At 54.6% G+C, this 27,669-nt stretch overlaps 1 protein-coding gene across 1 annotated transcript; it reads left to right on the top strand.

Moving 5' to 3' along the window:
- STK11 (serine/threonine kinase 11) lies at positions 1 to 27,661 on the top strand. The gene is made up of 10 exons (XM_027704549.1): positions 1 to 1,107; positions 5,544 to 5,627; positions 6,799 to 6,888; positions 7,627 to 7,759; positions 8,212 to 8,348; positions 8,836 to 8,963; positions 15,543 to 15,600; positions 22,168 to 22,361; positions 25,697 to 25,916; positions 27,164 to 27,661. The coding sequence occupies exons 1-9, from the start codon at positions 818 to 820 to the stop codon at positions 25,903 to 25,905; spliced, it is 1,323 nt and encodes a 440-aa protein (XP_027560350.1). The 5' UTR covers positions 1 to 817; the 3' UTR covers positions 25,906 to 25,916; positions 27,164 to 27,661.
- The last annotated feature ends 8 nt before the right edge of the window (positions 27,662 to 27,669 follow it).

Genomic DNA, 27,669 nt, shown 5'->3' on the forward strand with positions numbered 1-27,669 from the left:
GGACCGCCCGGGCCCGCCGGGCATCGCCCCCCTGACTCCCCGCGAGGGACCGGGCAGAGGGTCCCCCGGCCCCCCGGGCGGGTTTGTTGTCCTGCACCGCTGACCCCCAGCAGAGGCGGTGACACATCATGTGCCAGGCGCAATCCCGGTGGATGAAGGATGCCCCCGGGAGCTCTCGGTAGGCACCGAAGGCCTCAAACTTTTGTAGGCGAAAGCGAAGAAGTGAGAATTGTCTGGGAAAGCTCCTTCAAGGAAACTTGGTTCCAGCTCCCCAACGGCTGAAACACCCCCCAGCCCGTGCTCCCGGGACGCACCTTCCTCAGCCCGGCCGGGAAGGATGAGCTCCTAGGGATGGAAAGCCACGAGAGGGACTGGGAGCTGGTCTGGTTCCACGGGGTGGCCTGACGGCCCGAGGATGACCTAACTGGGCCCAGTCAAGGCCAGGTGACTGGGAAAAGCCCCGGCAACGGGACCGGGCCGGAGGCAAAGCGAGTCCCAAACTGAGCGTGTCCCGTCACACATTTATGTTCTTTTTCAAAGACGTTCTGGAGCCAGGCCGGGATCTTTTGGCATCCAACTGACCTGGAAGCAGCTCTTAGGTTTGGTTTTCTTTTTTTTTTTTTTTTCCCTTCTCTTTTTTTTGGTTGTTTTTTAATTCACGTTTGTACAATCTTCTGGATATCTTCCTTTTTTTGTTTTGTTTTTTTTTTTCTTTTTCCCGAGAAGGAGTAAAAAGGGAGTGTTGGAAACTTAACATTAAACAGGATTAAAGCCCTGAGCGCTTAAGGGGAAAACAGGTTAAGGAACTTAATCCAGGATGGATCTGCAGGAGCCCCAGCAGCTGGGAATGTTCGCGGAGGGCGAGCTGATGTCGGTGGGGATGGACACGTTCATCCACCGCATCGACTCCACCGAGGTCATTTACCAGCCCCGGCGCAAACGGGCCAAGCTCATCGGCAAGTACCTCATGGGAGACCTGCTGGGGGAGGGCTCCTACGGCAAAGTCAAGGAGATGCTGGACTCGGAGACCCTGTGCAGGAGGGCCGTGAAGATCCTGAAGAAGAAGAAGCTGCGCCGGATCCCCAACGGGGAGGCCAACGTGAAAAAGTGAGTGGACGGTTCTGGGAATGGGGGGGTTTGACTTGGTGCTTGTTTTGCAGCTGAGCTCCTGTGTCACCTCAGCTGGCAGCGTGGCTCTCTGGTGGGGAAGGGCTTCCTAAACCGTGGCTTCCTGCTCTGGAAGTGCTTCCTAAGCCATAAGTGTTCAGGAATCTTACTACTGAACAGCACCCAGCGCTCTGGGTGAGGCTGGCACAGGGAAAGGGGCGGGTTCCTGCGGGCCAGGACTGTCTGGAACACACCACTTTGGTGTTGCTTAATGGATTAAATAGTGTTTCCTAAAGCAGTCCCTCTCTGAGGTCTCGCCTTGCCCAGGTGCTGCTGCCTGGGAAGGGTGAGGGGGCACAAACACGCCTGGTGTGGTCACAGTTGGGGTTATTGCATCCAAGTGTGTGTGGCCCTGGAGCTCTCTGGGGTGGCAGTTCCTGCTCCCACCCCTGTGGAAGGTGCCTGGAACGGGATCCAATGTATGGGGCACCCCATGGGCACAGGAAGTTTTGGGTTTTTCCCTTGGTTTCATTTCTGAGGCGTCTGGGACACGTTCAGGGCTCTCCCCAGCTGATTTCTGATGCTGTAAAACAGGGCCAAGGGTTGTTGACCTCTCTGGTGTCAGTGACTCCGGAGCTGTGCTCAGGAAGCTCCGACACCCCGGTTACTCCGGGCACAAGGACCTGGTGGAAGGCAGCCCTGGGAGGGGCCGGGTCCGTGGGGCTGCTGAGGGAATTTTCCCTTCCAGGACCTCGCAGCTGCTGCGTCCCAGCCCTGCCAGGAGCTGCTTATCTGCCATGCAGGAGCCTCTGCAGCCCAAACAACCCAGCCAGGGTTTATCTGGACTGGGAGGGAGGACTGTGAGAGCTCCAGGAGCTGAGGGTGAGCCCTGCCCCGGCAGAGCCCCATGTCTGTCTCTCACCCAGGGTTGAGTTTCCCAGTTCAGCTGTGGGATATTTCACATCCTGTCCCAGCACTGCTGTCAGGGAGCTCTCACTTTGCCTTCCAACCTTCCTGGACAGCCTTGGCTGCAGAACAGTCACATCCCAAGGCCGGGACCTCCCTGTCTCTCCCTTCCTGGCTCAGGTTCAGGATCAGAGCGAGCTTCATTAATGTGTAATAAAATGTTTCTTGTTTTTCTGGTAGAGGCTGAGTGCCCCCGTCCCTCCATGGGCACATCCAGAGCTGCCACCGAGGAACAGGGAGATCGCTTCCTCCTTGGGGAAACTTTTAATGTAAATTAGATAAAAAGAACTTGCCCACACCGGGAGAGTTCCCTGCTCTGAGCCATGGGAACGCTCCCGTGTCCCAAGGTGAACTCTGTGGAAGTTTTATTCATGCCCAGAGCGGGTCTAGAGTGTCAGGGGGGTCATTAAGGGGGTTATTAAGCAGACTAGCCAAGCCCCTCCCTGGTTTGCTGTGGATGTTTTCTGGCTCAGCCCCACCTGCTGCAAAACACCAAGGCAGATTTTAGGTGTTGTCTTGTACCCAGGGTTGACTTCAGTTCAAGTTCCTGTTTCTGTCCCCTCGTACTTTCCTCTCTGCCCACCCACTTGTGATCTTTATCTACTGCTTCAGTGGGGAATTTTAAGGCAAACTCTTGTATTTTTGGGCCCCTGGGCCTGTGGCACTCTGAGCTTGTCAGACCCTTCAGCTCGGGGAGTGAAAGCTGTGAAACTTGGGTTGTTGGACAGAGGTGATTGAGTTACTGTGGTGGGCTTGTGCCTCTGCTCCCTCACAGGGCACCCCAGTGCTGCTGGGTCATCAAAGGAAGTCCCTGGAAAACAGTTCCTAGGCTGTGATCCTTGGGTAATTCCATGAGCAGCAGCACACAGAGAGTAACCAGAGTGCAGAAATGGGCTGTGGAGGACTGGGCAGGTCTGAGCCAGGCCTTGGGCACCTGGAGATGTGGGGCTGGAGCTGGGACATCAATGCCATCCCTGGGTCACTCCTTGCTCATATCCCAGACCAAAGCCTCATCCCACACGTGCAGCCCCCTGTCCCAGCCCTGTCTCCTGATGTTCTGGAGCCCCAGAAATTATGACTAAAGTGTGTTTGGGACTTACGTCAAATTGAATGATCCTTCTCTACCCTAGAATACTCCAGTTTTGCCCCGGAAAAATGAGTCCTGAAGGGATCTCCTAGTCCTGGGGAGGATGTTTAAACTTGTAAGACACACGTTTCCTTAAATCCATTGAGGGAATCTTCGATTGCTGAAAAGAGGAAGGCAAACTTGGCAGGCTGCGTGTGCAGCAGCAGAGGTTTAATAACGCCACGCGCTAATAACCTCACACGTTAATTAAGTGTTCGGGGCTCTGGGGGATCCCAAGTGCCCTGTGCTGTACTTACCACCTCGGGACTGCTCGGGACTACCCGTGGAAGAGCACAGGCAGCTGTGTTGTGATGGATATAGAGCCTGGAATGCCAGACATCCCTGCAGGAGCGGGATGCGGACAGAGCCCTGGGACTAGAAAAGAGAAAAAGCAGCACCAAGGTCCTCCTGTCCAGTCCTGAGGCAGGTGCCTGCTCTTGAGCTTTTAGGGCTTTATTGGAGGAACCTCGTGAACCAAAGGAAGGGAATGAATCCTTTGGCTGTGTGGCTGGGTTTTATTTAAGCAGGAATGGCTGTGAGACCAGGAACAAGCTGTAGGAAGAACGCTGGATCTTGGTGGAGATGTCCAGGAAGGAACTTCTTTCCAGGCTGTCCTTGGCAACTTCCAGAATGGTGTGGCAATGGAGCAAGTAGGCAGCTTTGCTGTATCCAGTTCTGAGCAGCCACAGCCCCCAGTTATTTGCCAGAGCAGGTACCCTGCGGGGGATAAGTCTTAATCTACCAGGATGAGCTTAATGGATCTGACAGAGCTCCAGTTAGAAGGTCTTTTCCCTCCTCGTCTTCTTCCACGGAGGTTGCACTTGGAAGCAGGCCCTGCCCTCTGGCAGTCTGTCTGGTCACACACTTGCAGTGGGCTGGGCTGGGGTTTTGGTGTTAATTTGGGGGAAAAAAATCAACTTTAGGCCCGTTCTGAGGAGGTGAGTTCCCCTGCTCGTGGGGTTTGCAAAGCAAAATGGGATCGGAGGTGACTGACTGGCTGTCCCTGCTCCTCAGGCGTTCCAGAGTGCAAGAGGAGCTAAAAATAGAAGTAATCTTTCCTCTGGGAAAAGGGCTGCTTGGCCTCTGCCCCAGAGTGGGGGGGGCACTGCCCTGGCATTTTGGATTGGTTCAGAAAGTCCTCCGGGGGGGGGAAATCATTGCAGAAATATGAGATATTTTTTCAGTCTGTTGAAGGTGGAAGGAATGAGTGTTTGTGCTTCCGAGCTGTATCGCAGGGAACGAGCTGTTGGGATCAGGATTTTAAATGTGTCCCTGATACTGGGAGCTTGCTTTGCCTTAGAGCAGTTGTGTTTGAGTGTGTGTGCTCTCCTCCCTCCCAGCATCCCAGCTGGATCCCTCGGCCCTCTCCCCCCCGTGCTGCAGGATCTCCTCACCCCACACCAGCACTGGCTGCAGTTCTTGTGCTGATTTAATCCACTTCAGCCCTTTGGTTGTTCCTATAATTAGACCTGTCTGCTGTGCCCACTGAACACTGGGGAGCTTTCCCGTGGTGTCCTGGGTCTCTGCTCAGCTCTCAGTGGCTTTTTTAAATCCAGAGTTGGGAAAGGAAGAGTCCCTGGGCTAAACTTTGTTAGTGAAGTGTTTCCTACTGCTCAGTTATCCTTAAAAGATCCTGAAGGATTCTCCTTGCACTCCTGCGTTGGAGGAGCCTTTCCAAGGAGCAGTTCCTGGTTGTTACTCAGATGTGAGGCACCAGCCAGGCTTTGTGCTGACCCAGCTTGTTGTTGGAGCTGGGAATTGTGAGGGGCTTTGGGCTGGCTTTGGGCAGGGGCTCTCGCTTCCCAAACTGTGCTTGGAATTTCTTGTAGTGCTGCTTCTGAGAGCTGGAGCTGATGAGGTGTGACCACACTGCTCAGAGCACTCGCCAAATGGCACAGGAAGGGGGGTGGGAAGGAGAGTTTGTGGAGTTTAGCACAAGTTTATGTGGAGTTTAGCACAGCTCAGCGTGGAGCAGCAGCAGGACCTGCAGTGCCAGACACCGACAGAACCACCCTGACCTGACTGTCCTGATCCGCCTGTTTCTCCACAGCTGGGATTTCACAGGCTGAGTTTAATGCAAAAGAGACTAAAATGTGGTTTGGGGCAGGTGCAAAATCCCAGGAGACAGAGATCAGACCAGCTGACAGGAGCTGACACACGAGGGGCCGTTCTCCGAGCCCAGGGAAGGTGTTTGTGCTGGTTTACGTTATTCCCCACAAACAGAGGATTCAGTCCAGGTCTCTGAACCATTCAGTCAAGTTAAGTTTGGGCTAGATTTTGGGAGAAATGGAGTGGGAAATCAGCTTTTTAAACATAACTTTTTTTCCCTTGTCTCTCCCTGCAGGGAAATCCAGCTCCTGCGGCGATTGCGGCACAAAAACGTCATCCAGTTGGTAGATGTGTTGTACAACGAGGAGAAGCAGAAAATATATCCTTTTTTACAGGGCTGTTAATCAGGTTTGAATTCCCACTGCTCCCTGCTTGTAGTTCTGCTTTTTGGGAAGGTCCTTTTGGATGCTTCTTAAGCTTGAATTTTTGCAATTAAGTTGCTTCCACTGGCATTAACCATCCTGCCTGCTGGGAGACTTTCCCCACCAACACAAATTCACAGACACACTGGTTGAGGCAATTTTATGCCTCACCTTACTGGATATCAGGAGACTCTGCCACGCTGAGAGCACTTTGCCTGGAACCAGCGTGGAAGTTCCTGGAGCTGATCTGTTGTAGCACACGTTATAAATGGTTGCTTTTATATTTGGCAGTGTTTTCTAAATAGTGCCTTATTAAAGCACTCCAGAAAAGGGGTAATTTAATTGTGTGCGTTAATTAGATCAAACACTCTGCCACCAGATCATTAGGATAAAGCACTGTGACAACTTCTGCCTGTGCCGTGGCCTCGACAGACAGGGGGGACAGCGAGTCAATTACCGGCAGAGAGAGATGCCTTTAATTAGGGAGAAGGGAGGAGGCAGCGAGGGGAAAAGGAGCCCGAGAGAGACATCGTGTGTCGGAACCAGGTGATGACAACCCAGAACTGTCACTGGGAAATGGGGTCTCTCTGGGGACGTTCCTGTCTGGACTCCCCAAGCAGTGCTGGTCCACGAAGAACATGTTGTTTTTCAGTACTTTCCCCTTGCAAGCACAGGTTGACTTTGCCATTTTTGTCTGTATCTGCTCCTCCACTCTCTGAGTTTGCTCCTCCCAGTGCTGGTGACATTGGAAGTCGGGGCTGTGGAGGGAAGGGTTCTGTTCCCACCTGAGTGCCCTGTTGCTGGTGGAAGTGCATTGCAGGCTTCAGCTGTGTTTGTCATAGAATCAGAGACTGCTTTGGGTTGAAAGGGACCCCAGAGCCACTTCAGGGTGTTTCCCTGTTTCTGTCATTCCTATGAGGTCTCCAGCTTGGCTCCTGTGGAGTTCCTGTCCTGTCCCAGGCCAGATCCTGGAGCTGCAGTGGGTCATTCCAGAAGGGTTTTCTCGTGGGTGCCTCCCCCTCCTGTGGGAGCTGGAGGAAGGTCCCTCAGCAGCTGGGGAGTGCAGCCCTCACACAGCACCTCCCTGAGGGGTGTTCAGCCTTGGAGCTTCCTTAACTCTGCCTTCACGTATATGGTGATGGAGTACTGTGTGTGTGGGATGCAGGAGATGCTGGACAGTGTCCCAGAAAAGAGGTTTCCAGTGTTTCAGGCTCACGGGTAAGTTTGGTTCCTCTCACCACTGTGCTCTCTTGAGCTGGAGAGCTCTGCTCAGGCTGCACTTGAGTGCAGTGGTTAAATCTTTTACACCCATGCAAAAAGTGAAAAAGCTCTTGAAGTGGTGGCAGGGATTGTCCTTAGGTTTTTGGGAAGGAAGACCATCGTTCTGTTGATTTTTCTGTTACTTTTGTTTAACTCCCTGAGCTGCCCAACAGCCCTTCCTGGCCCTCATCCTCCTGCAGTGCCCAGGGGTGCAAAGGGGAGAATCTCCTGCCCTGCCTAAATGGAGGCCAAGCCACAGTTCAGCATCAGAAGAGAGATTAAAGGCCTTGGGATGGATTAGGGATTGGCAATATCCAGCATGATCTCTTAGCCTGGTTAGTTAGCAGACAGGATAAGCTGGAGCCCCTTTCACTCTGCAAGGAAAGAAACCTGAAAATTCTGGGAATAGAAGATAGTCACGATCAAACCAGGGCAGAGCAGCAAACTTGTGGCAACCGCATAATTTTCTGGTCGTATTTTCATTTTGTTTAAGAGATCTTTGGGATTACAGACAGCCTAAGTGAAATTCAGGCACACTAATACTATTTCTGGGTATTATGAGATGAAACACTTGCCTGCTGCCGGGCTGTGTGTGCGGTGCTGGTGACAGCCCAGAGTCTCTGACCACGAGCACAGCAAAAAGCTCCTTTCTACCGGCTAAAAGTGTTTGATTTTTCCCTCTGCCTCTCTCTGCAGGTACTTTTGTCAGCTCATAGATGGCTTAGAATACTTGCACAGCCAAGGGATTGTCCACAAGGATATCAAACCGGGGAACCTCCTGCTAACAACCAATGGGACACTAAAAATATCCGATTTAGGCGTAGCAGAGGTATGTGAGAAGTGCAGCAATGGGACATTCTGGATTGAGGTCACCTCTGTGGTGTCATTGATTTATTGTGCTTTTAGGCTTTTGTTCTGTTGCGCTTGCAGAGCGCTCTGAGTGACTCTGAATATTTATTGCAATTGGCAAAGCACTTTTGTTGGTAACAGCATGAAACCTCCACTCAGGAAGCACAGAGGGGAAGACATCAATCTTGGACGAGCCCAAAAGTGGGGGCAAACGGGGATAAGCTACATAACCTTATCCTGCTTTTTGTATGGAGACTGTCCTAGGTAGGAGAGGTGCAGGGCTCGTCGCTGTGGTGTGTGGTTGCTGTGGTGGCACGTTCTCATCATCTGCAGATGTTCAGTAGAGGAGTTTTCCCCTTTTATTTCCCAGGTGGAACTTTTCCAACGCTCAGTTTGTTTTCCTTGGAAGTCTGACTCTGGTCTCTCCTGCAGGCACTGCATCCGTTTGCGGAGGACGACACGTGCAGGACGAGCCAAGGGTCTCCAGCATTCCAGCCCCCAGAAATTGCCAATGGCCTTGACACCTTTTCAGGCTTTAAAGTCGACATCTGGTCCGCGGGGGTGACGCTGTGAGTGCCCAGAACCCCCAGGAACTGGACAACAAATGACACCCCCAGGGAGCTCAGTCCTGGGCTGGCTGCTGTCACTGCTGCTCTTGTGTGCTGGGGGAGCAGGGAGGGGAGTGCTGGTCCCTCCTAGGGGGGGTTTATGCTCCCCAGAGCACCTGTAATTCTGCAGAAGGTCACCTTTTCCCCCTGTGAGTGACTCTGCAGCTGTTGCTCAGCACCCAGAGGCACAGCTGCTGCAACAACAGAAACCACAAGTATTTATTTTAAAGTTTCTGCTGTCCCAAGCTGTCAGGGAGGTGTCCTGGTGGTTTTGGCTTGCATGAATGAAGAGCTGTGATGAAGGAAGGCTGAGTTTAAAGAGGCATTCCACATACTGTCAAATATTCCTCTTTTAGTTCCCTCTTGGCTCCTTTTGGTTTACATAGCCATGTAAGAAGTGAGTACCTGTGTGCTGCTTCTTATCCAGCTTCTCCTTCTGCCTCCACAGATACAACATCACAACGGGTCTGTACCCTTTTGAAGGGGATAATATCTATAAATTATTTGAAAACATCGGGAAAGGCGACTACACAATTCCAGAGGATTGTGGTCCTCCACTCTCGGACTTATTGAGAGGTGAGTCTCCCAGGTGGCTCCAGAAGGGTAACATTTATAGATGCAACAACTGCTCAGCTTGCACAGTGCCAGGCAGAGCTTCCTTCCAAGTGTCTTGTGGAGATGCAGGATCCTGTTGGACAGGGAGGTTGTGCTTACAGCCTCTGAAGGATCTTCAGCACTGGTATTTTCCTGAGATCCATTAACCCCTGCCTGGCTCTTGCAGTCCTTGGTTCTTGCGTTATGTTTCTTGTGCTCTGAGAAGCTTTTACACCTAAAGACAAATTTAAATTTAAAATGGCATTGTAGCATTGATGCAGGTTTTGCCAGTGAGAACACTCAGAAAGCCTTGTCCAGGCTTTCCCTGAAGTGAAACACTGAGTACTCGGGGTCTGCTGTCCTTCCTCATCAGCCTCTGCTTTGGACTTATTTGTCTCAGTCCCATTTGTCCTTCTTCCCCCCAGATTCAGAGCTGCAGGATATTGGAGCAAAGTGACAGGTTTCACTTTCACAGCAGGGCTGGGGTAGGACCCAGAATAGCACTTTCTGGGGAGAAGGTTGAGGTTTTTCTTGGTTTTTTTCTTACTGTCCCTTATTGCAGCAGTTTGAGGTTTAGTGCTGAACAGTCTCTACCTGTGAAAGCTGAGTGGTCACTCAGGGCAGCAGTTTTGTGCCCGGCAGGCAGGCCGGAGAGTCCCTTTGGCAGCAGAGGGGATGTGATTCCAGCCCATGGGAGAGCCTGACCAGCATTGCTACTGCCTCCTTGGCAGTGGAGCAGCCAAGTGCAGCCCAGCACGGGCTCGTCCTCTCCTTGCCTTTTACAGCTCTTTTTATTGAGAGATCAGCCCCCAGATAGGGGAGGTTTGTCTTGTTTCACATTGGATTTCCTGGTCCTTGTGCTGTGTGGGGTGGCTGGGTGCACTGAGTCCCTCCCTCCTGGCAACGTGTCAGTTCTGTGGGGACATGGGCTCCTGGCTCAGTGGAGGGACACAGGTTGGGTGCAGGGACACAGTCTCGGTGCAGGGCTCCCAGCTCGGTGCAGGGCTCCCGTCTCGGTGCAGGGACACAGGCTCGGTGCAGGGACACAGGCTCGGTGCAGGGACACAGGCTCGGTGCGGGGCTCCCAGCTCGGTGTGGGGCTCCCGTCTCGGTGTGGGGCTCCCGTCTCGGTGCGGGGCTCCCAACTCGGTGCAGGGCTCCCGTCTCGGTGCGGGGCTCCCAACTCGGTGCAGGGCTCCCGGCTCGGTGCAGGGCTCCCGTCTCGGTGCGGGGCTCCCAACTCGGTGCGGGGCTCCCGGCTCGGTGCAGGGCTCCCGTCTCGGTGCGGGGCTCCCGTCTCGGTGCGGGGCTCCCGGCTCCGTGCAGGGCTCCTGGCTCCATGCAGGGCTCCTGGCTCGGTGCCGGCTGTGCCGGCGGCAGGTGGTGCTGTCAGTCCGAGCTCTTCCAGTGCCGCCGCCGGGGCTCCCTGGACCCCGGCACCGAGGAGGTGCCAGACCCCCCGCAGGCCCCCTCAGAGGCTATTTTAGCTTCTCTGGCCCCGTGCCAGCGATGAAATCAGTTATTTCCATGTGCTTCCAAAGGCATTAGCCAGCTTTAGCAGCTCTCCGAAGGCATTACATAAGGAAGGCAGCGCTTCCAATGGCGCTCGGCACAGCCGGGATCCGACTGCTCCACTGAGCCCGCTGCCCACGGCCAGGCACTGCCTGATGTGCTTCCTGCCAGAGCTGCCTGCCCCAGGGAATGGTGTCCTGAGCTCCGTGTGGCCTTTGCTCTGTGGCTGCTGACTCCGAACATGGCCTCTTTTTGAGCTGGGAAGTGCCCAAATGGAGCAAATCCTGTGGTCCGGCCGGAGCAGCTGCCGCTCTCCCGAAGCATCCAGCAGAACTCCTTGGAGGTTTCTGATCAGCCTTTCAGCTGCACTTAGTGCTTCCCCCAGGGAAAAGGAGCGTGGCAGTTTTCTCTTTTTCCTGTGCTGAGCATATTGACAGCTTAAAGTCTTGTGCTTCATTAGCACAATAACTCCCTTTTTAGTTCTCTTTCCACCCCTGCGTAAGATCTGGAGTCAGAATTTCCTGCTCTTCCCTCTGCCTGATTTTACATGGAGGAGCCTTGTACCTGGTGCCCTCTGTCCGTGTCTTACAGCCTGAATCTCCTTCATCCTTGCTGCTGGCTGGCTCTTTGCATCCCTCCTGTGCTTGGGCACCACAGAAGTGCCAGTTGGGTGGGTTTGGTGGGGAGAGGAGCTTGTCTGGGAGGAGGTGGATGTGTCCCCTTCTTTCAGGGCGGTGGGAAGCCCTAAGGATCCCTTTTCCTCTCCTCCCACCCACTTGAGAACACTCTCCCACCCCTCATCCTGTACAATGGTACATTGTAAAAGCTGGCAAAACCTCCTGCTATTCCTGTTTGCTTGGTGTGACACACATTTTCCAGTGGTCAGACTGCCCAGAGGCCTCGAGGTGGATGAATTCTGGGGTGGGATTGCCCCAGTTCCCCCCGCTGTGGAGGCCTGAGCAGCTCCCCAGCCCCTGCCAAGGCCCAGGGCTGAGCTGTGCAGTGGTGGCTCCCTGTAGCTATGGTGACAAACCTGGGTGCTTTATTTAGTTCCTGCTTTTCCTCCAGAAGGTCTGCATTTCCTGGTCAGTGCCCGCTCCTCCTGCAGCAAGCAGGAGCTGAATCCAGCTGGATTCAGCCACAGGACTGTCAGAGGCTGGTGGCTGTGGTTGTGTGAGCAGCACAGACACCCCCAGCTCGGCTCTGGCTCACTGGAGGTTTCATGTTGCCTTTGTGTTGCTTTGAAAGGCTCTAAAAGCCCTTGCAGGGCTTGGAGTGCTTGGTCTGGGTCTGGTGTGAGGCAGAATTCAGTGCTGCAAAGTGCTCATTTCCTCTGTCTGCGGGGGCTGTGCTGACCACAGACCCTGTAGGGCTGTGAAGGAAACACAAACACACTTTTTAAGGTTTTCCTGTTCCTCTGTTGACCACTTTTGTAGTGTTTCTTTACTTTTTCTTCCCCTTGAGCTCTTTTTTATCTTTGTTCCCCTTTCCAGAAGAGCAGAGTTTAGAGGACTTAAAGCTTCTGTGGTATTTGGCTTGTAAAGAGTCTCGCATGACAGTACATCCCACAGATTAGTTGGGATGCTGCTCCTCATTTTGTCTCCCTAATCAGGGATGAAGCTTTATTTATACTCTTCAGGGATGGAAAGGAGAAGGGCTGGTACTGCTCTGTGTGTGCAGTCAGGAGAGATGTGTCAGAGTGGAAGAGTTTATAAATAGCCTTAAGGTTCTTCTGGCAGCATCTGCCCATGGCTTATCAACTGTGTGCACTTTGCTTCTGGACCAGAAAAATGCACAAGGTCAGCTTTCCTCCTCCTGGTAATAGACTTTTACTGGAAGAGGAAGCTCTGAGGCTGCAGCTCTGCATTAATCAGCATCTGAATTGATTTCCAGGCCCTGTGACCTGGGACACGGTGGTTGGTTCCGTAGCAGTTTGTTTCCTCGCTGCCATGACCTTTCCTTGGCAGGACAGCGAGAGGATATGTGTCCTGGTGACAGTGGGATGCTTTAATTGTGCCATGGCAGGAGCCCTTGGAGGTGGCAGGAGGGTGTTTGTGCCCATCCAGAGGCCTGTGCTGGATCAAAGGCCCGGGATTTGCCTGCAGAGGGAGTTTGTGGCCGGAACACCCGGTGAGGGAGAGGAAGAAAGTCCTGTCTCCATTTACAGGTTGGCCTCACACTGCTTTTATAGTGCTTGTTTAAATGTTGATCCAACTTGGAGACTGAAGTGAAATCCAGGGTGAGTTCATTAACCTTGCTGCTGGATCTCTTCCTGCTTCTCCAGTCCCGTACCTGAGACTGTGCTGTGTTCTGAATTCCAAGGATTCTGTGCCTGTCCAGGATCATGGAATGTGTGGGCTGGGGGCTGTGAGGGTCTGAGGGCAGATCCATGCTCTCCAGTCCCTGGATTGCCACTTTCCATGATTTGAGAGGGGTTTGAGGCTGTGGAGGTGCTGCAGTGGGCATGATACCCCCCTGTGGGTACGACTGTGTGGTGTCTGTTCTTATCAGTTTAGTATCTGATACATCCTCAATGAGGGGACTTTACATTTCAGGAATAATTTCCTCATGGAAAGGGTAGTCAAGCATTGGAAGGGGCTGCCCAGGGAGGTTTGGAGTCCCCATCCCTGAAGGTGTCCAAGGAATGACTGGAGGTGGCACTGAGTGCTCTGGGCTGAGTGACAAGGTGGGCATCGGGCACAGGGGGGACTCGGTGACCTTGGAGGGCTTTTGCAGCCCCAGTGGCTCTGTGGTAGCCCATGTATGGGCACAGCGACTCCTCCGGGAATCCCGAGGAGCAGGGCTTGGAGCCGGGCCTCGGGAGGCATCGCCCTGGCACAGCCTGTCCCATCCCTGCGCACAGATAAACTCCAGGGAAGGCTTTACCCTAAATGGCAGCGCCGGCTCCTGCGGGCAGAGCTCCGGGATGATTTGCCTGGTGAATAGAACATGATGTTTTGTCTTGATGGAGCCTCTCCTCAGTGTAGGACTCGAGCCACGGAGCTGCCACGGCTGACTCAGAGCTGAATGTACGAATGTACATTTTCAGCGAGGAGACTTTCCATTTTCTTTCAAACCTTGCCCCGAGTGTGGTCGTTTTTCACTGAAGTAAATACTCTTTTTGGTCAATTATTTTCTTTCTGCCTTTTTAATGGCTTGAGAGCAACAGCTCCCTGTGCTGTGGCTGTTTCCAACTGCTGCTCTCGGGCCTCTTTTAATCATTGACCTTAAAATTCTTCCTCTGCTTGTACCGGTTTCATCTGGTAAATGCCTTAAATTTCAAAAACACCTTGAAATGTGGTCTTTAAATAAATAAATTGGGGGAGTAGGTGGTGCCCCGAGTTCCCTGTTTCTCATGACATTAATAAGAGAACCCAGCCAGTACTTGCTCTTGTCCCCTAAAGTCCATGTAAGAGCTCCTTGCAGTCCTATTTCTTTAAAAAAAAATAAAAAAAGCCAACTCGTTTGGGCAGCTCAGCTGTGAAACTGCTGTCAGATCATCTTATTAATAGGTCCCTTAATTAGGTGCGGGATTTTTTTTTTTCCTCTGAACTTGAGGTGAGGAGAAATTCCATCTGAACGTGAGAAAACTCCTGTGCTGCCAGGGCTGAGCTCTGGAACAGGTTGCGTGGGGGGGATGTTGTAGAGTTTCCATCCTCAGAGACATTCCAGACCCAATCCAAACAATCCAAAACTCTGAGGAGTTGGGCTCTGAGGACTCCAGTGCCTCAAGTTCCTGAGCCAGGGGCCTGGCATGCACCTGACCTCTAACCTGGAGAGCTCCTTCCGTGTTTTTGACCTACTTCACGTGATGTCATGTGGATCAGTAGTGATCCCACCTGCCCTAAAGCTCTTAGTGCTGCCACCAGCACAGATAAACCTTCCCAAATGGCCAGGGCAAATTGTGTTTGGGGTTCTGGGGGGGACATAACTTCAGCCCTCCCTCACTGCCCTGTCCTGTCCCCCCTCTTTGCCCATGTTACTGTCAGGGGTGTGGTGAGAACGGCCTGACAGGGAAGATATCCTGGAGCAGCTTTGGTTACCACACATGCTCTGGTGATTTATCTCTTCCATGACCTTTGAATTGCAGAATCTAACCTGCAAAAAGGCCCTTGCAGCTTCCTACTTGAGTTAGGATGCCTCTTTCCAGACCCCCCTTCCCAAGTGTCCATCCAGAGGTATCTCCCATCCCTGTGTTCTCTCTCTGTCCTTATCCTGGCTCTCCCCAGCCCTCTGCACTGTTTGCTCCAGTCCTGACTTTCGAAACTCCTGTTTGACAGTCAATATGTTCCTGGAACTTTCACTGGAGAATATCTTGGATGCTGCTGGATGAGGCTTCTGTGGTCCCATTGGCTCATTTCTGCAGAATATGGCAAAATTTGCTCCTTCCCTTCTGTTGAGCTGTGAAGCTTCTGAAAAGCAGTGGGGCAGAGTGGGCACCCTGGGAGGCTGTTTAAGGAATCCATCTCCCTCTCTTCCAGAGAAAATGTAGATGAGCTGCTTTCCTTCACCCCCACCCAGTTCCCTCAGATGACCCCAGAAATCCAAGCCTGGCCAGGGCACAGGGATGGGCAGTAGGTTCTATCTGGCTGTATCTCCAGAATATAATTCCACTAGACTGGAGTATCTGGGACACTGAGCAACTGGACATATGCTGTGCCTGAGGCTTTGGCTCCTCCATGGAGAAAGTTCAATGGAATTATCTGTGAAATGCAAAGTCTTGGTGCTCTTTGGCTGGAGACGTGGTTGGACCTGTGATCCCAGGCTGGAGGAGCCTCAGTCCCTGCACCGGGAGGGAGGGAAGGGCTGGATCTGCTTCACAGGTGGGAAACTGAGGAACAAACTGGCTCAGGAGGTCAGGGACAGGGTTGGGATTTTGTGCTGAGCTTCCCGTGACCGATGCAGCAGATCCTGCCTGGAGCTGCCAGGACTGGGCACAGCTTGGCTGGCGGGGAGGGCGGGCAGGGGAGGGCAGAGCTTTGTGCTTCCTGGCCTTGGCTCAGCTCGGAGTGCCCGTGATCACACCTGGCCTTTTGTGCTTCTTTTCAGGGATGCTGGAATACGACCCAGCCAAGAGGTTCTCAATACAGCAGATAAGGCAGCACAAGTGAGTGTTATTCCCTTCCCGCTCGTGTACCTGTGCTCCTGCTCTCACCTCCTGTTTCCTTTTGACAGCAGACACATGGAAGTCACTCAGTCTCCTTCCTCCAGCTCTGCTGGGGCTCTGGCAACCTCCACTTGGCTTTTTTCCTCCTATTAGAGCATCCGGTAAAGCAGTGGAATTGCTGACCGGTAAATAAGGAATATGTTGGAAGTCTGTTTGTGGTGTGCCTGCTTCTGGATGATTAAGGGTTCTGGATAATTTTTTCCAGAGGCCAGCAAGTACTAATGGAGCGGAACAGGGGATCCTTAAAGCTGGGTTATTGAAGTAGGGCTGTTCAGTAACGTGTGTTAGTTCTGGCCAGTCTGGGGACAGAAACATCCCCTGGTATTTGCTCCATATGGAATCAATATGTGGAGAAGCGTTCCAGGACAATAGGAAATTTTTGTTTTTTTCTTTCTCTTTAATATCACAGCGTTCCCTCCCCCGTATCCTCCCCCGTTTTCCGTGCCATAGTCGGGGGGGAAATGCCCCGTTATCGCTGAGGCTTTTTTTTAAGGCTCTGTTTGAACACGCTGGCTCCGAGCAGAGATTTCCTGGGCGGATAAAAGTACAAGAACAAAAAGCATCAGGAGGATGCTTCGCTGCGGAGGCTGCATCGGTTTATCTCCTCTTGGAATGGGAAGTGCTTCTGAGGACAGGCAGAGCAGCCTCTGGACCGCAGCTGCTCGGCACAGGAGCTGTCTGTGAGCCTGCCCAGGCGCTTTTGGGAGCCATGGAAGAGCAAGGATGTGATCTGGGATGGTGCTGAGCCCACTCCTGCTGCAGGAACAGCGCTGCTTTCCCGCTGTGTCTCTGGAAGAGCCTGGCCACTGTAGCCATGTGCTGTCAGGGGATGGTCCCTGGGAGGGACAGCCAGAACCTGGGAGACCCAGGGTGCTCTGACAGGGAGCAGAGGGGCTGGGGGAGCAGGGCTTGTAGAACTGGCCAGGCAATGAATTAAACAGCCAGGCTGACTCCTTAATAGCAGCCAGGCCCCATGCCTGGGCGGTTCCAGGGGCTCTGGGCCATGGTGGGCACAGGCATTTGCCATTCAGGGCTGCCTTTCCCTGCACCAGTGGCCACAACCAGAGGGGATCAGCTTGCCATGCAGGCAAACCAACCCATGCTTTGTCAGGAAGCACTGGAAAGAAGCAGGAATTAAGCCTGTGGAGCCATCAACAGGCCTTGAGAAAAGCACTAAAAGCACTTTCTTTCCTGTGGGTGCAGAGGCTGCCCCTGAGCTTGGGCACCACGCTGGGTCCTCCTGGGTCACTGCTGGGTGTTTGAGCTGGTTCCCCAAGCCCAGATAGTCCATTTTATCCTCCTCCCCCATGGCAGTGAGTCAGTGTTGCCCAGCTGGAAGCACAGAGGTGTCTCCAGAGCCCCTGCCTGTAGCTGGAAAGCTGGAGAAACTGGAGCAGGGCTCTGGCACGGGGCAGCTGTGGAGCTCCCGTGCTCCGTGGGCACAGCTGCTGTGCCCAGGCTTCTCATCCCACAGCACTGAGAGGGGCTGAGGAAAGGCTCTACCTGCAAACCCAGGAGCATTTCCAAGGCTTAGGCTCTTATTAGTTTTGTGTGAGCTTAGCCAGTGCTTCTTAACAGGCTTTTCTCCCCTATTAGTAATTGCCTCCTTCCTCCTGCTGTGGCATCTAATAATTACATCAAGCACAGCAGAGCCTGCAGCCTTGGGCCTTAGATGTGCCTGTCCAGCTCCTTTTTGTGCTAAAGAATCCAGAGCTTGGTTCTCCTGCCTTTTCTTTAAATAGAAGCTTAGCCCTGATGCTTAACCTGACCCTGATTTTTTTGTAAATGGAACGCAGCAGTCAGGACAGCAGGCAGCCATTGGATATTGTCAGAGGCTTTTGGGAAAGCATTTTAGTGAGAAGAGATTTGATTTCTAGAATCCTTAGATTTCGGAGCAGGGGAGGGAGTAAGTCATTAATGATTTGGGGTTTCTCTACACTCCTCCCCCAAAACCGTGTGCTGAGGCACAGGAACTAGAGAGAAAAACATCAAGAGACTTCCCCAGGCTGCCCTGCTGGGATGGATCCTGGCTCAAACCAGAATCACCCGGTGTCTTTCCGTGCCACTGGAAGTCTCCTTTTATGTCTCTGAGCTGCTGTTCCTAGGGCCTGGCTCACATGGACAGTCAGGATCATCAAAGTGCTGGGAAAGCAGCAGGAACAGCCCCCGGGCCCCTGGCAGGGGTTTGGCTTTGGAGCCAAACGCTGCTGGGCCAGGCTGGTGTCAGGATGAGGGGAAGGGGAGTCCAAGGGAAGCATCACAGAGCGGGTGTCCTGCAGCCAAAAAGCTGGGTGCTCAGGGTCCATCCTCCCCCACTTCACCTGCCTTGAAGTGTGAGGGCTCCTGCAGTGGGATCGGGGGTAACTCCAGTGGCTCAGAGGCACTGAGGAAGCACAGAGTGCTCTGTGGAGCTGCAGGAGGCAGGGAAGGCAGCCAGGCTCGTGTTACTGCCCAGCAGGGGTGATCCTGCCACTCCTCCCGTTATTCCTGTCAGCTATTCCAAATGCTTTTCCCCCTGAAGCAGCAGCCCTGGCTGAGGAATGCTGGAGGAAGAGTGCTGGGTTTCATCCCTGCCAGCTGCCTTCCTCCCTCCTCACTCCTGCAGCTGAACTTCTGCATCAGACTCCTGTCCCTGCACTTCTACTGGAGCAGGACAAAGCAAGATATGCTGCTCTGCTCAACCCAGTTGATGCAGGTCAGACCTGGAGTTGTAAATGGAAATGGGTTAAACCTCTCCCAGCCCTGAATAGCACTGGAAGAGCCTGGAAACCTGCTCTCCTCAGAAGGATCCGGGTGGGATGATGTTCAATGGGAAACTGGTGCTTGTAGCTCACCTCCGGGAATATTTGGTGCTCCTGGGCTGGGAAGGGAAAGCTGCCAAGAGCCAGGGAGTTCCAACTTGCTCCCTTATGGATTATCCACCACCTCCCCTCTGCCCTGTGCTTTTGCTGAAGGGCTTCATGCTCATACACTGCATTTTGTAACTAATTCACTGACCTGCTGCAGCACTTAAAGTGATGAAGTGGATGCAGAATTCTACCTCTGTCCCTTGTTTCCAAGGCAACCATCTTCCCTTCCCTCTCCACAAGTGTCACACTTAATTTGTTCAGCCGTGGATCCCATTGCAGGAGTTCATGGCACGAGAGGGGAGGCACTTCCACCTTTTATTAGCCGAGGTGCAAATTAGCCTGCTGGGCTGGGGTCTCCTCCTGCCCTCCTGGAGGCTGCTGTGCCACCTTCCCCAGCACTCCTGCTCTCTGCAGGGGTTTGGAGAGTCACTCTGGGATGCTGTGCTGTTCCAACCTGGGTACTGAACCCCTTGGAAATCTGTGTGTGGTGCCACTGGATGCTCCTTTGCAGGTGCTGACTGTGCTCTTGGACTCCTGTGCCTGCTTCTGAGGGAGGGAGAGGCATGTGGTGCCTTTCCCTGTGCCTTCCACAATTGCCTGTGAGGGGACTGAGTTAAACTGGACCCCTGTTATCTGCTGCTTATGGTGACAGTGACCTCCCAGTGAGCTCAAGGCCCCTGCATGGCATCACAGGAGAGGTGGAGAATGGCTCATCCCTGGCTGGCAGGGCAGGGTTCTGCAGCTTGGCATCTGGTCTCAGAGAGAATCACCCATGTACAAACCAAGCAAACTGTGATTTGTGACCCCGGTGGGAAGTGGATAGCTGGGAGTGTTGAAAAGCTGCAGCTGTGCTTATGGATTCTTAATTTAACCTTGCTTATACCAGAACTTGAAAAGAGCAGAGGGAGGACTTGTGATGGGAGATCTGAGCTTGGGAGCTGCAAACCAGACGGGCTCATTAAGCACTGGGCAACCCAGATTCCTCTTTTCCTTCAGTCCTTGACCCTTGCTGTGTTATCTGCCCGTGGCTGACAGCAGCTGTCTGGGCACCACTGCTGCCCAGGATCACAGTTAACACTTGTGCCACTGCTGGCCAGGCCTTCTGAGCTTGCAGGTGCCTCAACCAGCTTGGGGAGTAGGAAGAAATAAATTCTTACTACTGCTGCCTTCACCCTGAAACGTTTCTTAGCCACTCCCAGCCCTTTGGAACAGAGAGCAGAGAGGAATCTGCCTCTTCCAGGGGATGTTCTGGACAAGGGGTGCTTCCAAGATACCAGAAATCTTTTCTTCCCCCTCAGGGTTAAAGCAGCCACCACAAGCACCAGGTAACTGTGTGTGCCAGTGGAGTTGGCTCAGAAAACATCCCTGAAACTGGGAATAACTGGTGAGACAGGGCACTCCTCAGCAGGGCTCTGACCCAGCTGGTGTTTTGCCTTGGTGGTAAGGGCAGGGCGAAGAGGGGCTTTGTCTCATCCCCATCACTGCCCAGAAGTTGCTGCTTTCTGGCTCAGGCAGTGACCAGTGGCTTCCCGAGGCAGATCAGGATGTTGCTGGAGCCAGTGCTCCTCAGCTGAAAGGCAAATCTTCACTAGCAACCTCCAGCACCAGTGCAGAAAGTGGAATGTCTGTCCCTGCTGGAAAATCCTTGCCAGGAAATACTCCGCTACTCTGCACAGAATTGCTCGAGGCTCCTTCCAAGAGGTCTTTGATTTTTCTTAGAACTTCAATGGATTTCTCTTCTCACTCTCTGTCCTCATTACCATATATGCATATGCAAGTGTTTGAAATCACCTCCCAGAGGATGGAAGCATAATGACTGGAGTACAGTGATTCAGGTTTCTGCTGCTAATAAAAAACCTATTTTTACTCTCCTGGTAAGTAGGACAGGAGGGAAGAGTGAGGCAGAGCTGAAATACAGCAAAATAAAAACACCGGGTGCTGTAGACTTCCAGGCCTTTTCCCTTTAAAATTCTCCTCTTAACAGCAGCCAGTCTGATCTCATCAGTCCTGGATATTCCCTTCTCCCAAGGTCTCTGGTGCTGAGTTTGGATCCCTCAAGCCCCAGTGGTCCCTCTGTCCCTGTGCTGATGATCCTTCCAGGCCGGATCAGCCCAGGCTGGATTTGCTGCCTTGGCAGTTGCTTCCTCAGCGAGCACAGTGTCCCAAGGAAGGGAGGTGGATTGATCCCATTAGTAGTGCTGTGTGCCACACACGTCACCAGGGAGGCCAGACCTGGGATCTGTGAAGAGCCCTTGGCCACAGTCCAGTCACGCTGGTCCCGCTCCCTTCCTGCTGGTCCTGCAGCTGGCCTGGGCTTTGCTCAGCCCTGGAGTGCCACTTTGGGGACAGAGGTGACACTTGCCAGCTGAGATGTGCAGCAGTTCCCGTCCCTCTCCGCAAACTCCGGCTTCCTCCCTGCGAACAAGGCACTGCCCGACTCCCAGAGCTGCAGCCTGGCTCCAAAGCTCCATCACTGCAGAGAAAACAGTTTAAAGATGCTGATTGTGAAGCAGTTTCTGGATAAGAGTTCACCCCTCCCTTGAATCCTGCCTGATTTGTCCCAGTAGCTGCATTTCCATTTGTTTATCTCCTCACTCCGTGCTTTTGCTGATAGTTTTGTTAGAATCCCACTTTTTTTCAGGCTGACTGTCAAAGCAGTGTAAGACTAGAACAAAATGATAATTACAGCTCTGCGCAGGAGGTGCCTTCAGCCTGCCTTCCTGAAAGGAATTTGGAACTGGGGTGATAAAAACCAGATGGCTCAGGTTGGTGAGAGCTCTTGGGCTGGCTCAGGCCCTTCTCTGTGGTTGGAGGCCAGGAGTTACTGGATACCAGCTGTGGACTGGGAAGCACTCGTGTCCCATCAGGCTGGAGAGGTGTGTTAGAGGTCCCTGGGTCTGCAGGAACCTCTGCTCCCACCTGCACTGAGAGGCCCCAGCAGCACTCCCAGGAAACTTTGGGTGTCCACATGCAGAGACACCCCGGAGACAGTCTGGAGTCAGAGCCCTGCTCTGGGAGTACGATGAAAACCTGAGAGGTTTATCCCATCTGGCTCTGGGGTGCTGCTGGGAAGCAGCCTGCTGGATTCCTGATCTGATTAAGAACAGCTTTTGGAGCTGATATCCTTTCCTGGCCAGATGGGGTTTGGTGGTGATAGGAGTCCCTCGAGACAGAGGGGGATAAAAAGATAAAGTAGAAATGTTTCTGCTGTGGCCTTGGTGCAAACTGGCTTTTAGAGGAAACTGCTGCAGTAAGTGCCCCTCTCCTCAGGCTGGGATCCTGCAAAGTGGTGTCTCTTGAGCTGGATCAGCCTCAGCTTCAGGATAGGAGAAGTTTCTCCTGTCCTGCTTGCTTGGACAACAAAACTCAGGAGCTCCAGCAGCTCTGCTGATGTGTTTTGACTTACAGGTAGTTTGGACTGGAGCTGGTGATGGAGGGAACATTCCTGAGCTATGTGTCCAGGCCCTGAGCTGCCCCCCGTGCCTGTCTCCCCGTCCCCCTGTCCCACCCCAGCGTGTCCCACAGCAGACTCCAGCACTGGCTCCTGGGCAGAGCTGTTCCTCCTCACCTGCCAAAGCACATCCCTGTCAGAACTGGGGTGGGATGGGGCTGTCTCTGTGCCCGTGCCCTGACCCAGCTGTGCCCGGGGCTCTTGCAGCTGGTTTCGGAAGAAACACGCTCAGGCCGAGGCGCTGGTGCCGATCCCGCCCAGCCCCGAGACCAAGGACCGGTGGAGGAGCATGACGGCGGTGCCTTACCTGGAGGATCTGCATGGCTACAACGAGGAGGAGGACGAGGACTTGTATGACATTGAAGACGATATCATCTACACTCAGGACTTCACAGTACCAGGTAGGGGAGAAGGACGCACAAAAGTGGTTGGGGTTGTTTTTTTTTTTTTGTCCGTTTAGAGCTTTTTGGGAAAGGCCTCGGGTCTGAATAGTCCTTTCAGCAGAGGAGGAGACTGTTGGTTAGGGAGTGGTGTGAGTGAGCCCTGGTGCTCTGGGTGCCTTGGTCCTTGATTTGATCAACCAGGATGCCCCTCCCTGTATTATCCCTGTGCCAGCTTCCTCCCTTCTCCCAGAAACAGCTGCTGCTGGACCCTGCTGTTCAGCACAGTTAATTGTTAGGGCCAGTTTTGCTAGGATGAGTTATTTGGGAGCAGAGCCCTGAAGTGACTCTCTGTTCAGGGTACATGGCACACGGGGATGTCCCCTGCACACCAGGAGCCTGGTCCCAGCCTGGCCTGTCTGGGGCTCCCCAGCTCTGTGTCTGTCTGGAGGGTTTGTGTGGTTTGCAGAGTTGGGGGAGCTGCAGAGGCAATAAAGGTGAGTTTTTTCACCCGTGTGTTCCTGCAGGATCCCTTTGAGCCTGCTCAGTGTTGTATCTCTAACAGTGATGCCATGTTAAGATATAAATTAAAACCCCCTTGTGCATGAGGGATCAGTTCAGCCGTGGCTCTGCTGGGCAGCAGGAGCAGGAGTGTGAGTGACTCATAGGTGGGGGTGGGTGCTGGGTTTGGGGGGGGGGGAAGAGGGAACCTCATTAAATCCTGTGTTCTTCAGAGGAAGAAGGGGCTTTGAGAAAGTGCTTTCATTTTTAAAGGGTTATTTAAAGATTTATGCAGCTCTGTGGGGAGATGTAAATGTTCCAAGCCCCTGGTTCAATCGGTGTTAAACATCCCAAACGAGGGAAGTGCTGAGGAGAGGATGGAGAGGATGGATGAGAGGATGGCTGTGGCCTGAAGGCAGGATCCTTGTGTGCAGTGAAGGGATGTGAATGTCCTGCTCAGTGCTTTTGTGCTGCCTCTCAGATTTGGAGCTGCTCTTTCCTCCCCTACATTAACCCCTCCTCTGCCTCAGCCCTGTTGTGCAGTGCCTGCTCCTGGGATTTCCAGTCTGAGGCTGGGCAATGCAGCCAGGACTGGAGTTTTTTAAACCAAGCCTGGTGCTTGGGAAGGTGCGTTCCTGGCTGCTCCCAGTGCCTGCGTTGCTCGCTCTGACAAACAGCGACTCGAAACCTCTGCGTGATGTTATTTTGAAACCTTTTTTGGTGCCTGAATGAGCTGGATGCGGAGCCATTAAGAATGTGAGGGGTGGCAGGGATGAGCAGCCACGTTCCCGGTGCCTCTCTCAGCCCTCCCTTTATTTATTTTATTTTTAGCCTGCCCGTGGTGAGGGTGAGGTGGGCAGGAGCTGCTCGGGCAGACGCAGCGCTGGGTCAGCGGCTTCCGCGGGGGCAGCAGTTGCCAAGACTTCAGCCCATGCTGAATTTTTATTTTCATTAATTTGAACGTCAGCAACTGTCATTGGTGAAGGAGGTAAAATTAGCTCACGATTCGCCTCCCTCCTTGGTATCCATAATAGACTCCCGGGACTGTGCTTTTGAAGCAGGGAAGGAGGGGAGGAGGGAAGAGTCACACAAAAGACAAATGAGCTGTTTGGATGGATTCTTTTTTCCCTCCCCAGTCAGAAATGTTAATTGACTTGGCCCGAGTTCAGCCGAGGGAGGGGAAGAAGTGTTCAGCTTGGCTCTGAATGGGGTTGTTTGAGGCTCTGCAGACGTGCTGGTGGGATGCAGGGATGGGAGGAAAAACCCAGAGCTCTGGGGAGTTGCTGCAGCCTGACCCCTGTGAGCTGCTCACCCTGAGCCCTTGGGGGGCTCTGGGGCCAGTGTGTCCCCCTCTTCTGGAGCTTGGACCCCTTGGCCCTTTCCAGCCATCACCCCTCCGGAGGGATCAGGTGATGGTGGGATCAATAGTGGGGTGTGAGCTCCGTGCTCCTGCCGTGCCAGTCACTGCCACAGCACGTCTGAGGCTCTGACACACACTCAGGACACCCCCTCTGTCCTCGGGGGGGCTGAGGCACCCCCATCACCTCAGTCCCTTGTGGTGAGCCTGGCCAGGAGCTGTGCTGCTCAGGGGTGCTGGGTTGGACCCCCCCTGGGAGCGCAGTGAGTGCCACCGGCTCTGGCAGTGCCAGGGTTGGGTGCCCAAAACCAATCCCTGTCCCTTCCCATGGCAGGAGCACTCAGGTAAGTGCCACAAGCCAGTGACTGGGAGCTGTGGCAGCACTCGGAGCCATTGGAAGGGATATGGGGGCAGATCCAGAGGGAATTGATGGCACCTGTAACCCAGGATCCACTCCCCCTCCCTCCCTGTTTCTGGAGGACCCACAGCAGTGCCAGCGGGGATGTGTCAAGGCACAGGGGTCCAAGCTGGACCCCCGCTGTGCCCCCCCAAAGCAGAAGTGTCTGTGCCACCCCCCTGAGTCCCCCCAGCTCCGAGCAGTGGGGTGATGGTTGGCGCAAGCGGAGCTGACGTCCCGCCCGGCCTTGGCGGAGAAAGGCTCGAGCATCCTTTAAAGAAAATTATACATAATCGTCTTACAGCCTTCGCTTCCACTCAAACCTCTGAGTCATAACTGAAGGGCCCTGGAGCGTGACGTTCCTGCTGGAAGGAAATTGCCTCGGCTGGATCCGGTGGGGGGGGAGCCCGACAAAGCCTCTCCTGAGCCCCGCGTGGGGCTGGGGCTGCGCCGCCGTCCTGGGGGGAGCACCCGGGAGGCTCCGGGGCCACATCCCTGCGTCACTCCCTGGCTGAAGGGACGTGACCCGAGCCCCGGCTGTGGCAGCAGGAGATGCCTCTGGAAATGGCTCTTCACCTGCTCTGCTGAGTCACAGGGAGCAGAGGAGGCAGAGGGGCTGATGTGAAGCCCCCACCCCATCGGGGTGTCCCCTCAAGGGATGGTGACACACCCGAGCCCTGGCCCTGCCCCTGCCCCATTCTGCCAACACACCCAGCCCCTGAGCACCCCAAAGTCAGTGCCTGGGGCTGCGATCTGCACCCCCCTCTGCTCCCCAGAGCAGCTGGGCTGGTCCCTGGGAGTCCAGGGGGGCTCGGAGACAGCCTGGGGAGGAGGGGACACACCATCCTTGTGGTGCTGTGCCCGTGTGCTGGGAGCCACCAGCTGCTGTGTGCTGGGGGAATGAGGGTCAGACCAGTCCTCGGGCGGAGGAGGGAGGGAGCTGCAGTCTCAGGCTCCCAGCCTTGTACATCCCCTGTTGGGGATCCCTCTCCCGTGCTCCTCGAGGGCGCAGGAACAGGCTCGGGGTTCCCATGGGATCAGGATCCCTCGCGGGCGCTGGGAAGGCTCTGCCCACCCCTCACTGTGCCCGTTCCCTTGCAGGACAGGTGCCTGAGGAGGAGGCCGGGCAGAACGGGCAGAGCCGTGGCAAGGGGCTGCCCAAGGCCGTGTGCATGAACGGGACGGAGCCGGGGCAGCTGAGCACCAGGGCCAAGGGCGAGCGCCGGGCCAGCGCCTCCTCCAACCCCTCCCGCAAGGCCTGCTCTGCCAGCAGCAAGATCCGCAAGCTCTCCACCTGCAAACAGCAGTGAGCTCTGCCCAGGTACCACGGGGGGACCCGGGGGGGCTGCCTGAGGAAGGGGGGGACACCCAAGTCTGCCCCAGCCGTGGGCAGCGGGAGGGAGCTTGGGGGGTGTTTTGTAGTCTGGGTCCTGAGCATCCCCCCGGAAGGGTCCCTGGCACCAAACCCTGTGGTGTTGTGGGGTGCAGAGCCCAGTGGGGACCCCTGCTCTGCCTGCCTGGCTCTGCTCCATCACCCCTTGCAAGGTGTTGCCCCATCAGGCAAGAGCTGCTGTCGTGACCCCTCTGCCCTGCTGGGCTGCAGCTGGGCTGTGTGGGGACACCCCTTTTCCTTGGCACTGGCACCCCCTGCTCCGCTCCTGGCCTCAGCACCCTCCTGGATTTGGGGAGCACAGAGGAGCTGGGCTGCAGTGGGATGCTGAGCACTGGGGTGTCCCCAGAGAGGCCCCCGTGGGACCTGCCCCTGGCCCAGGAGGTGTCTGTGTCACCCATGGCCAGGCCACTGCTTGCCCAAGCCCCTTCCCCTCCCCTCCCTGCTTCCCCCCCTCCTTCCGGCTCCTTCTTCCCCGGCTCCAAGCCCTGTCCCCTCCTTCCCACCCCTCATTCATAACGGAGCCAGCAGTGACTCATGTTCAGCCTCATCCGCCCCCGGCCTCATGCTCGTCACGGCGCTGCTGGGGCTGAGCTCTGTTATCTCCTGGATCACGACCAGCTTTGTGGTGTGAAAAAAGCCCGAAATAAAAGCTGGATCCTCCCCCTGCAGCTGTCAGGGGCCGTGGCAGCTCCATCTTTAATTCATGGGGGCAGTGAGTCACCTGTGCAGGGAGTCGGTGCAGCCAGAGCCTGGGACGGGGCTCCCTGGACCTGCTGCTCCTCCCGCCCCTCCCGGCCTGGGGGCTCCAGGATGCTGCTGGAAGGGGAGGGTCCATGGGGGCTGCCTGAGCCTGGCTGGGTCACTGCCCACCTTAGCCTAAAAACCTTGGGAAGGAAGGGAATGCTCCCCTCCTTGGCGTAAAGGACATTCCTTGGTGTCGTTTTCCCCTTGGGGTTTTTCTCCTCGGCTTCAGGGCGGGTCTGGGCTCACCTGGCTGAGGGACCAGATGTGTGTGAGCCCCCACCAACCCTCCAGGGACAGCACAGGGACCCCAGGCCCCTCTCCCCCATCCCAGGGTGCTGGCAGGAGACCTGCTGGCAGTCGGGAGCAGAGCCTGCACCCCAAACTGGGCACCCCCTGCCCTCCCTCACCCTTCCTCTCTGTTCTCCCCACAGCACCCCCGGGCCCGGGCCTGCGCCCCCCCCTCCTCGCCCCAGCTCTGCCTCTCTCCTGGGACTGGACTGTGCTTGCGATCCAAAAAGAAACCAGAGGAAACCAACCAAGGCCCCCCTTCCCTCCCTGCGGCCCCGCTCCGGCAGCGCCCGGACCCCCCGGACGCCTGGAGGTTGAACTTTGCAGCTGCCAGGACGCTGCCCCCCCCCAATCACTCTTTGCCAATCAAGACACTGATTCTGTTTTTAATTTTGCGATGGGAAGGTGGGATGGGGGGGCCGGGGGGGTGGGACCCGCCCCCCCTGCCGGGCCCCCCTGGCCGTGTAGAGTCGTGCAAAGCCATTGCCGTGCACTTTATGTTTTAGACTACTGTTATATATTATATATTTTCCTCTTTTTTTTTTTTTTTTTGTTTTGTTTATATTTGCGGTATATTTAGAGATTCCTACACATCGTGATGTGTTAAAATAAACCAGATGAGGAAAAAACCCAGGTATTAAGACAAAGC

Source organism: Neopelma chrysocephalum, unplaced genomic scaffold (assembly GCF_003984885.1).
Source record: "Neopelma chrysocephalum unplaced genomic scaffold, ASM398488v2 Primary Assembly neopelma1_283, whole genome shotgun sequence".
In the NCBI taxonomy this organism is placed as follows: domain Eukaryota; kingdom Metazoa; phylum Chordata; class Aves; order Passeriformes; family Pipridae; genus Neopelma; species Neopelma chrysocephalum.

What these genes read in the sequence shown, in the direction of transcription:
- STK11 (XM_027704549.1), top strand. Translation starts at nt 818, where the DNA reads ATGGATCTGCAGGAGCCCCAGCAGCTGGGAATGTTCGCGGAGGGCGAG. An exon ending in CCAGTGTTTCAGGCTCACGG is followed by an intron (nt 6,889 to 7,626) that starts GTAAGTTTGGTT and finishes CTCTCTCTGCAG; the next exon opens with GTACTTTTGTCAGCTCATAG. An exon ending in ACTCTCGGACTTATTGAGAG is followed by an intron (nt 8,964 to 15,542) that starts GTGAGTCTCCCA and finishes GCTTCTTTTCAG; the next exon opens with GGATGCTGGAATACGACCCA.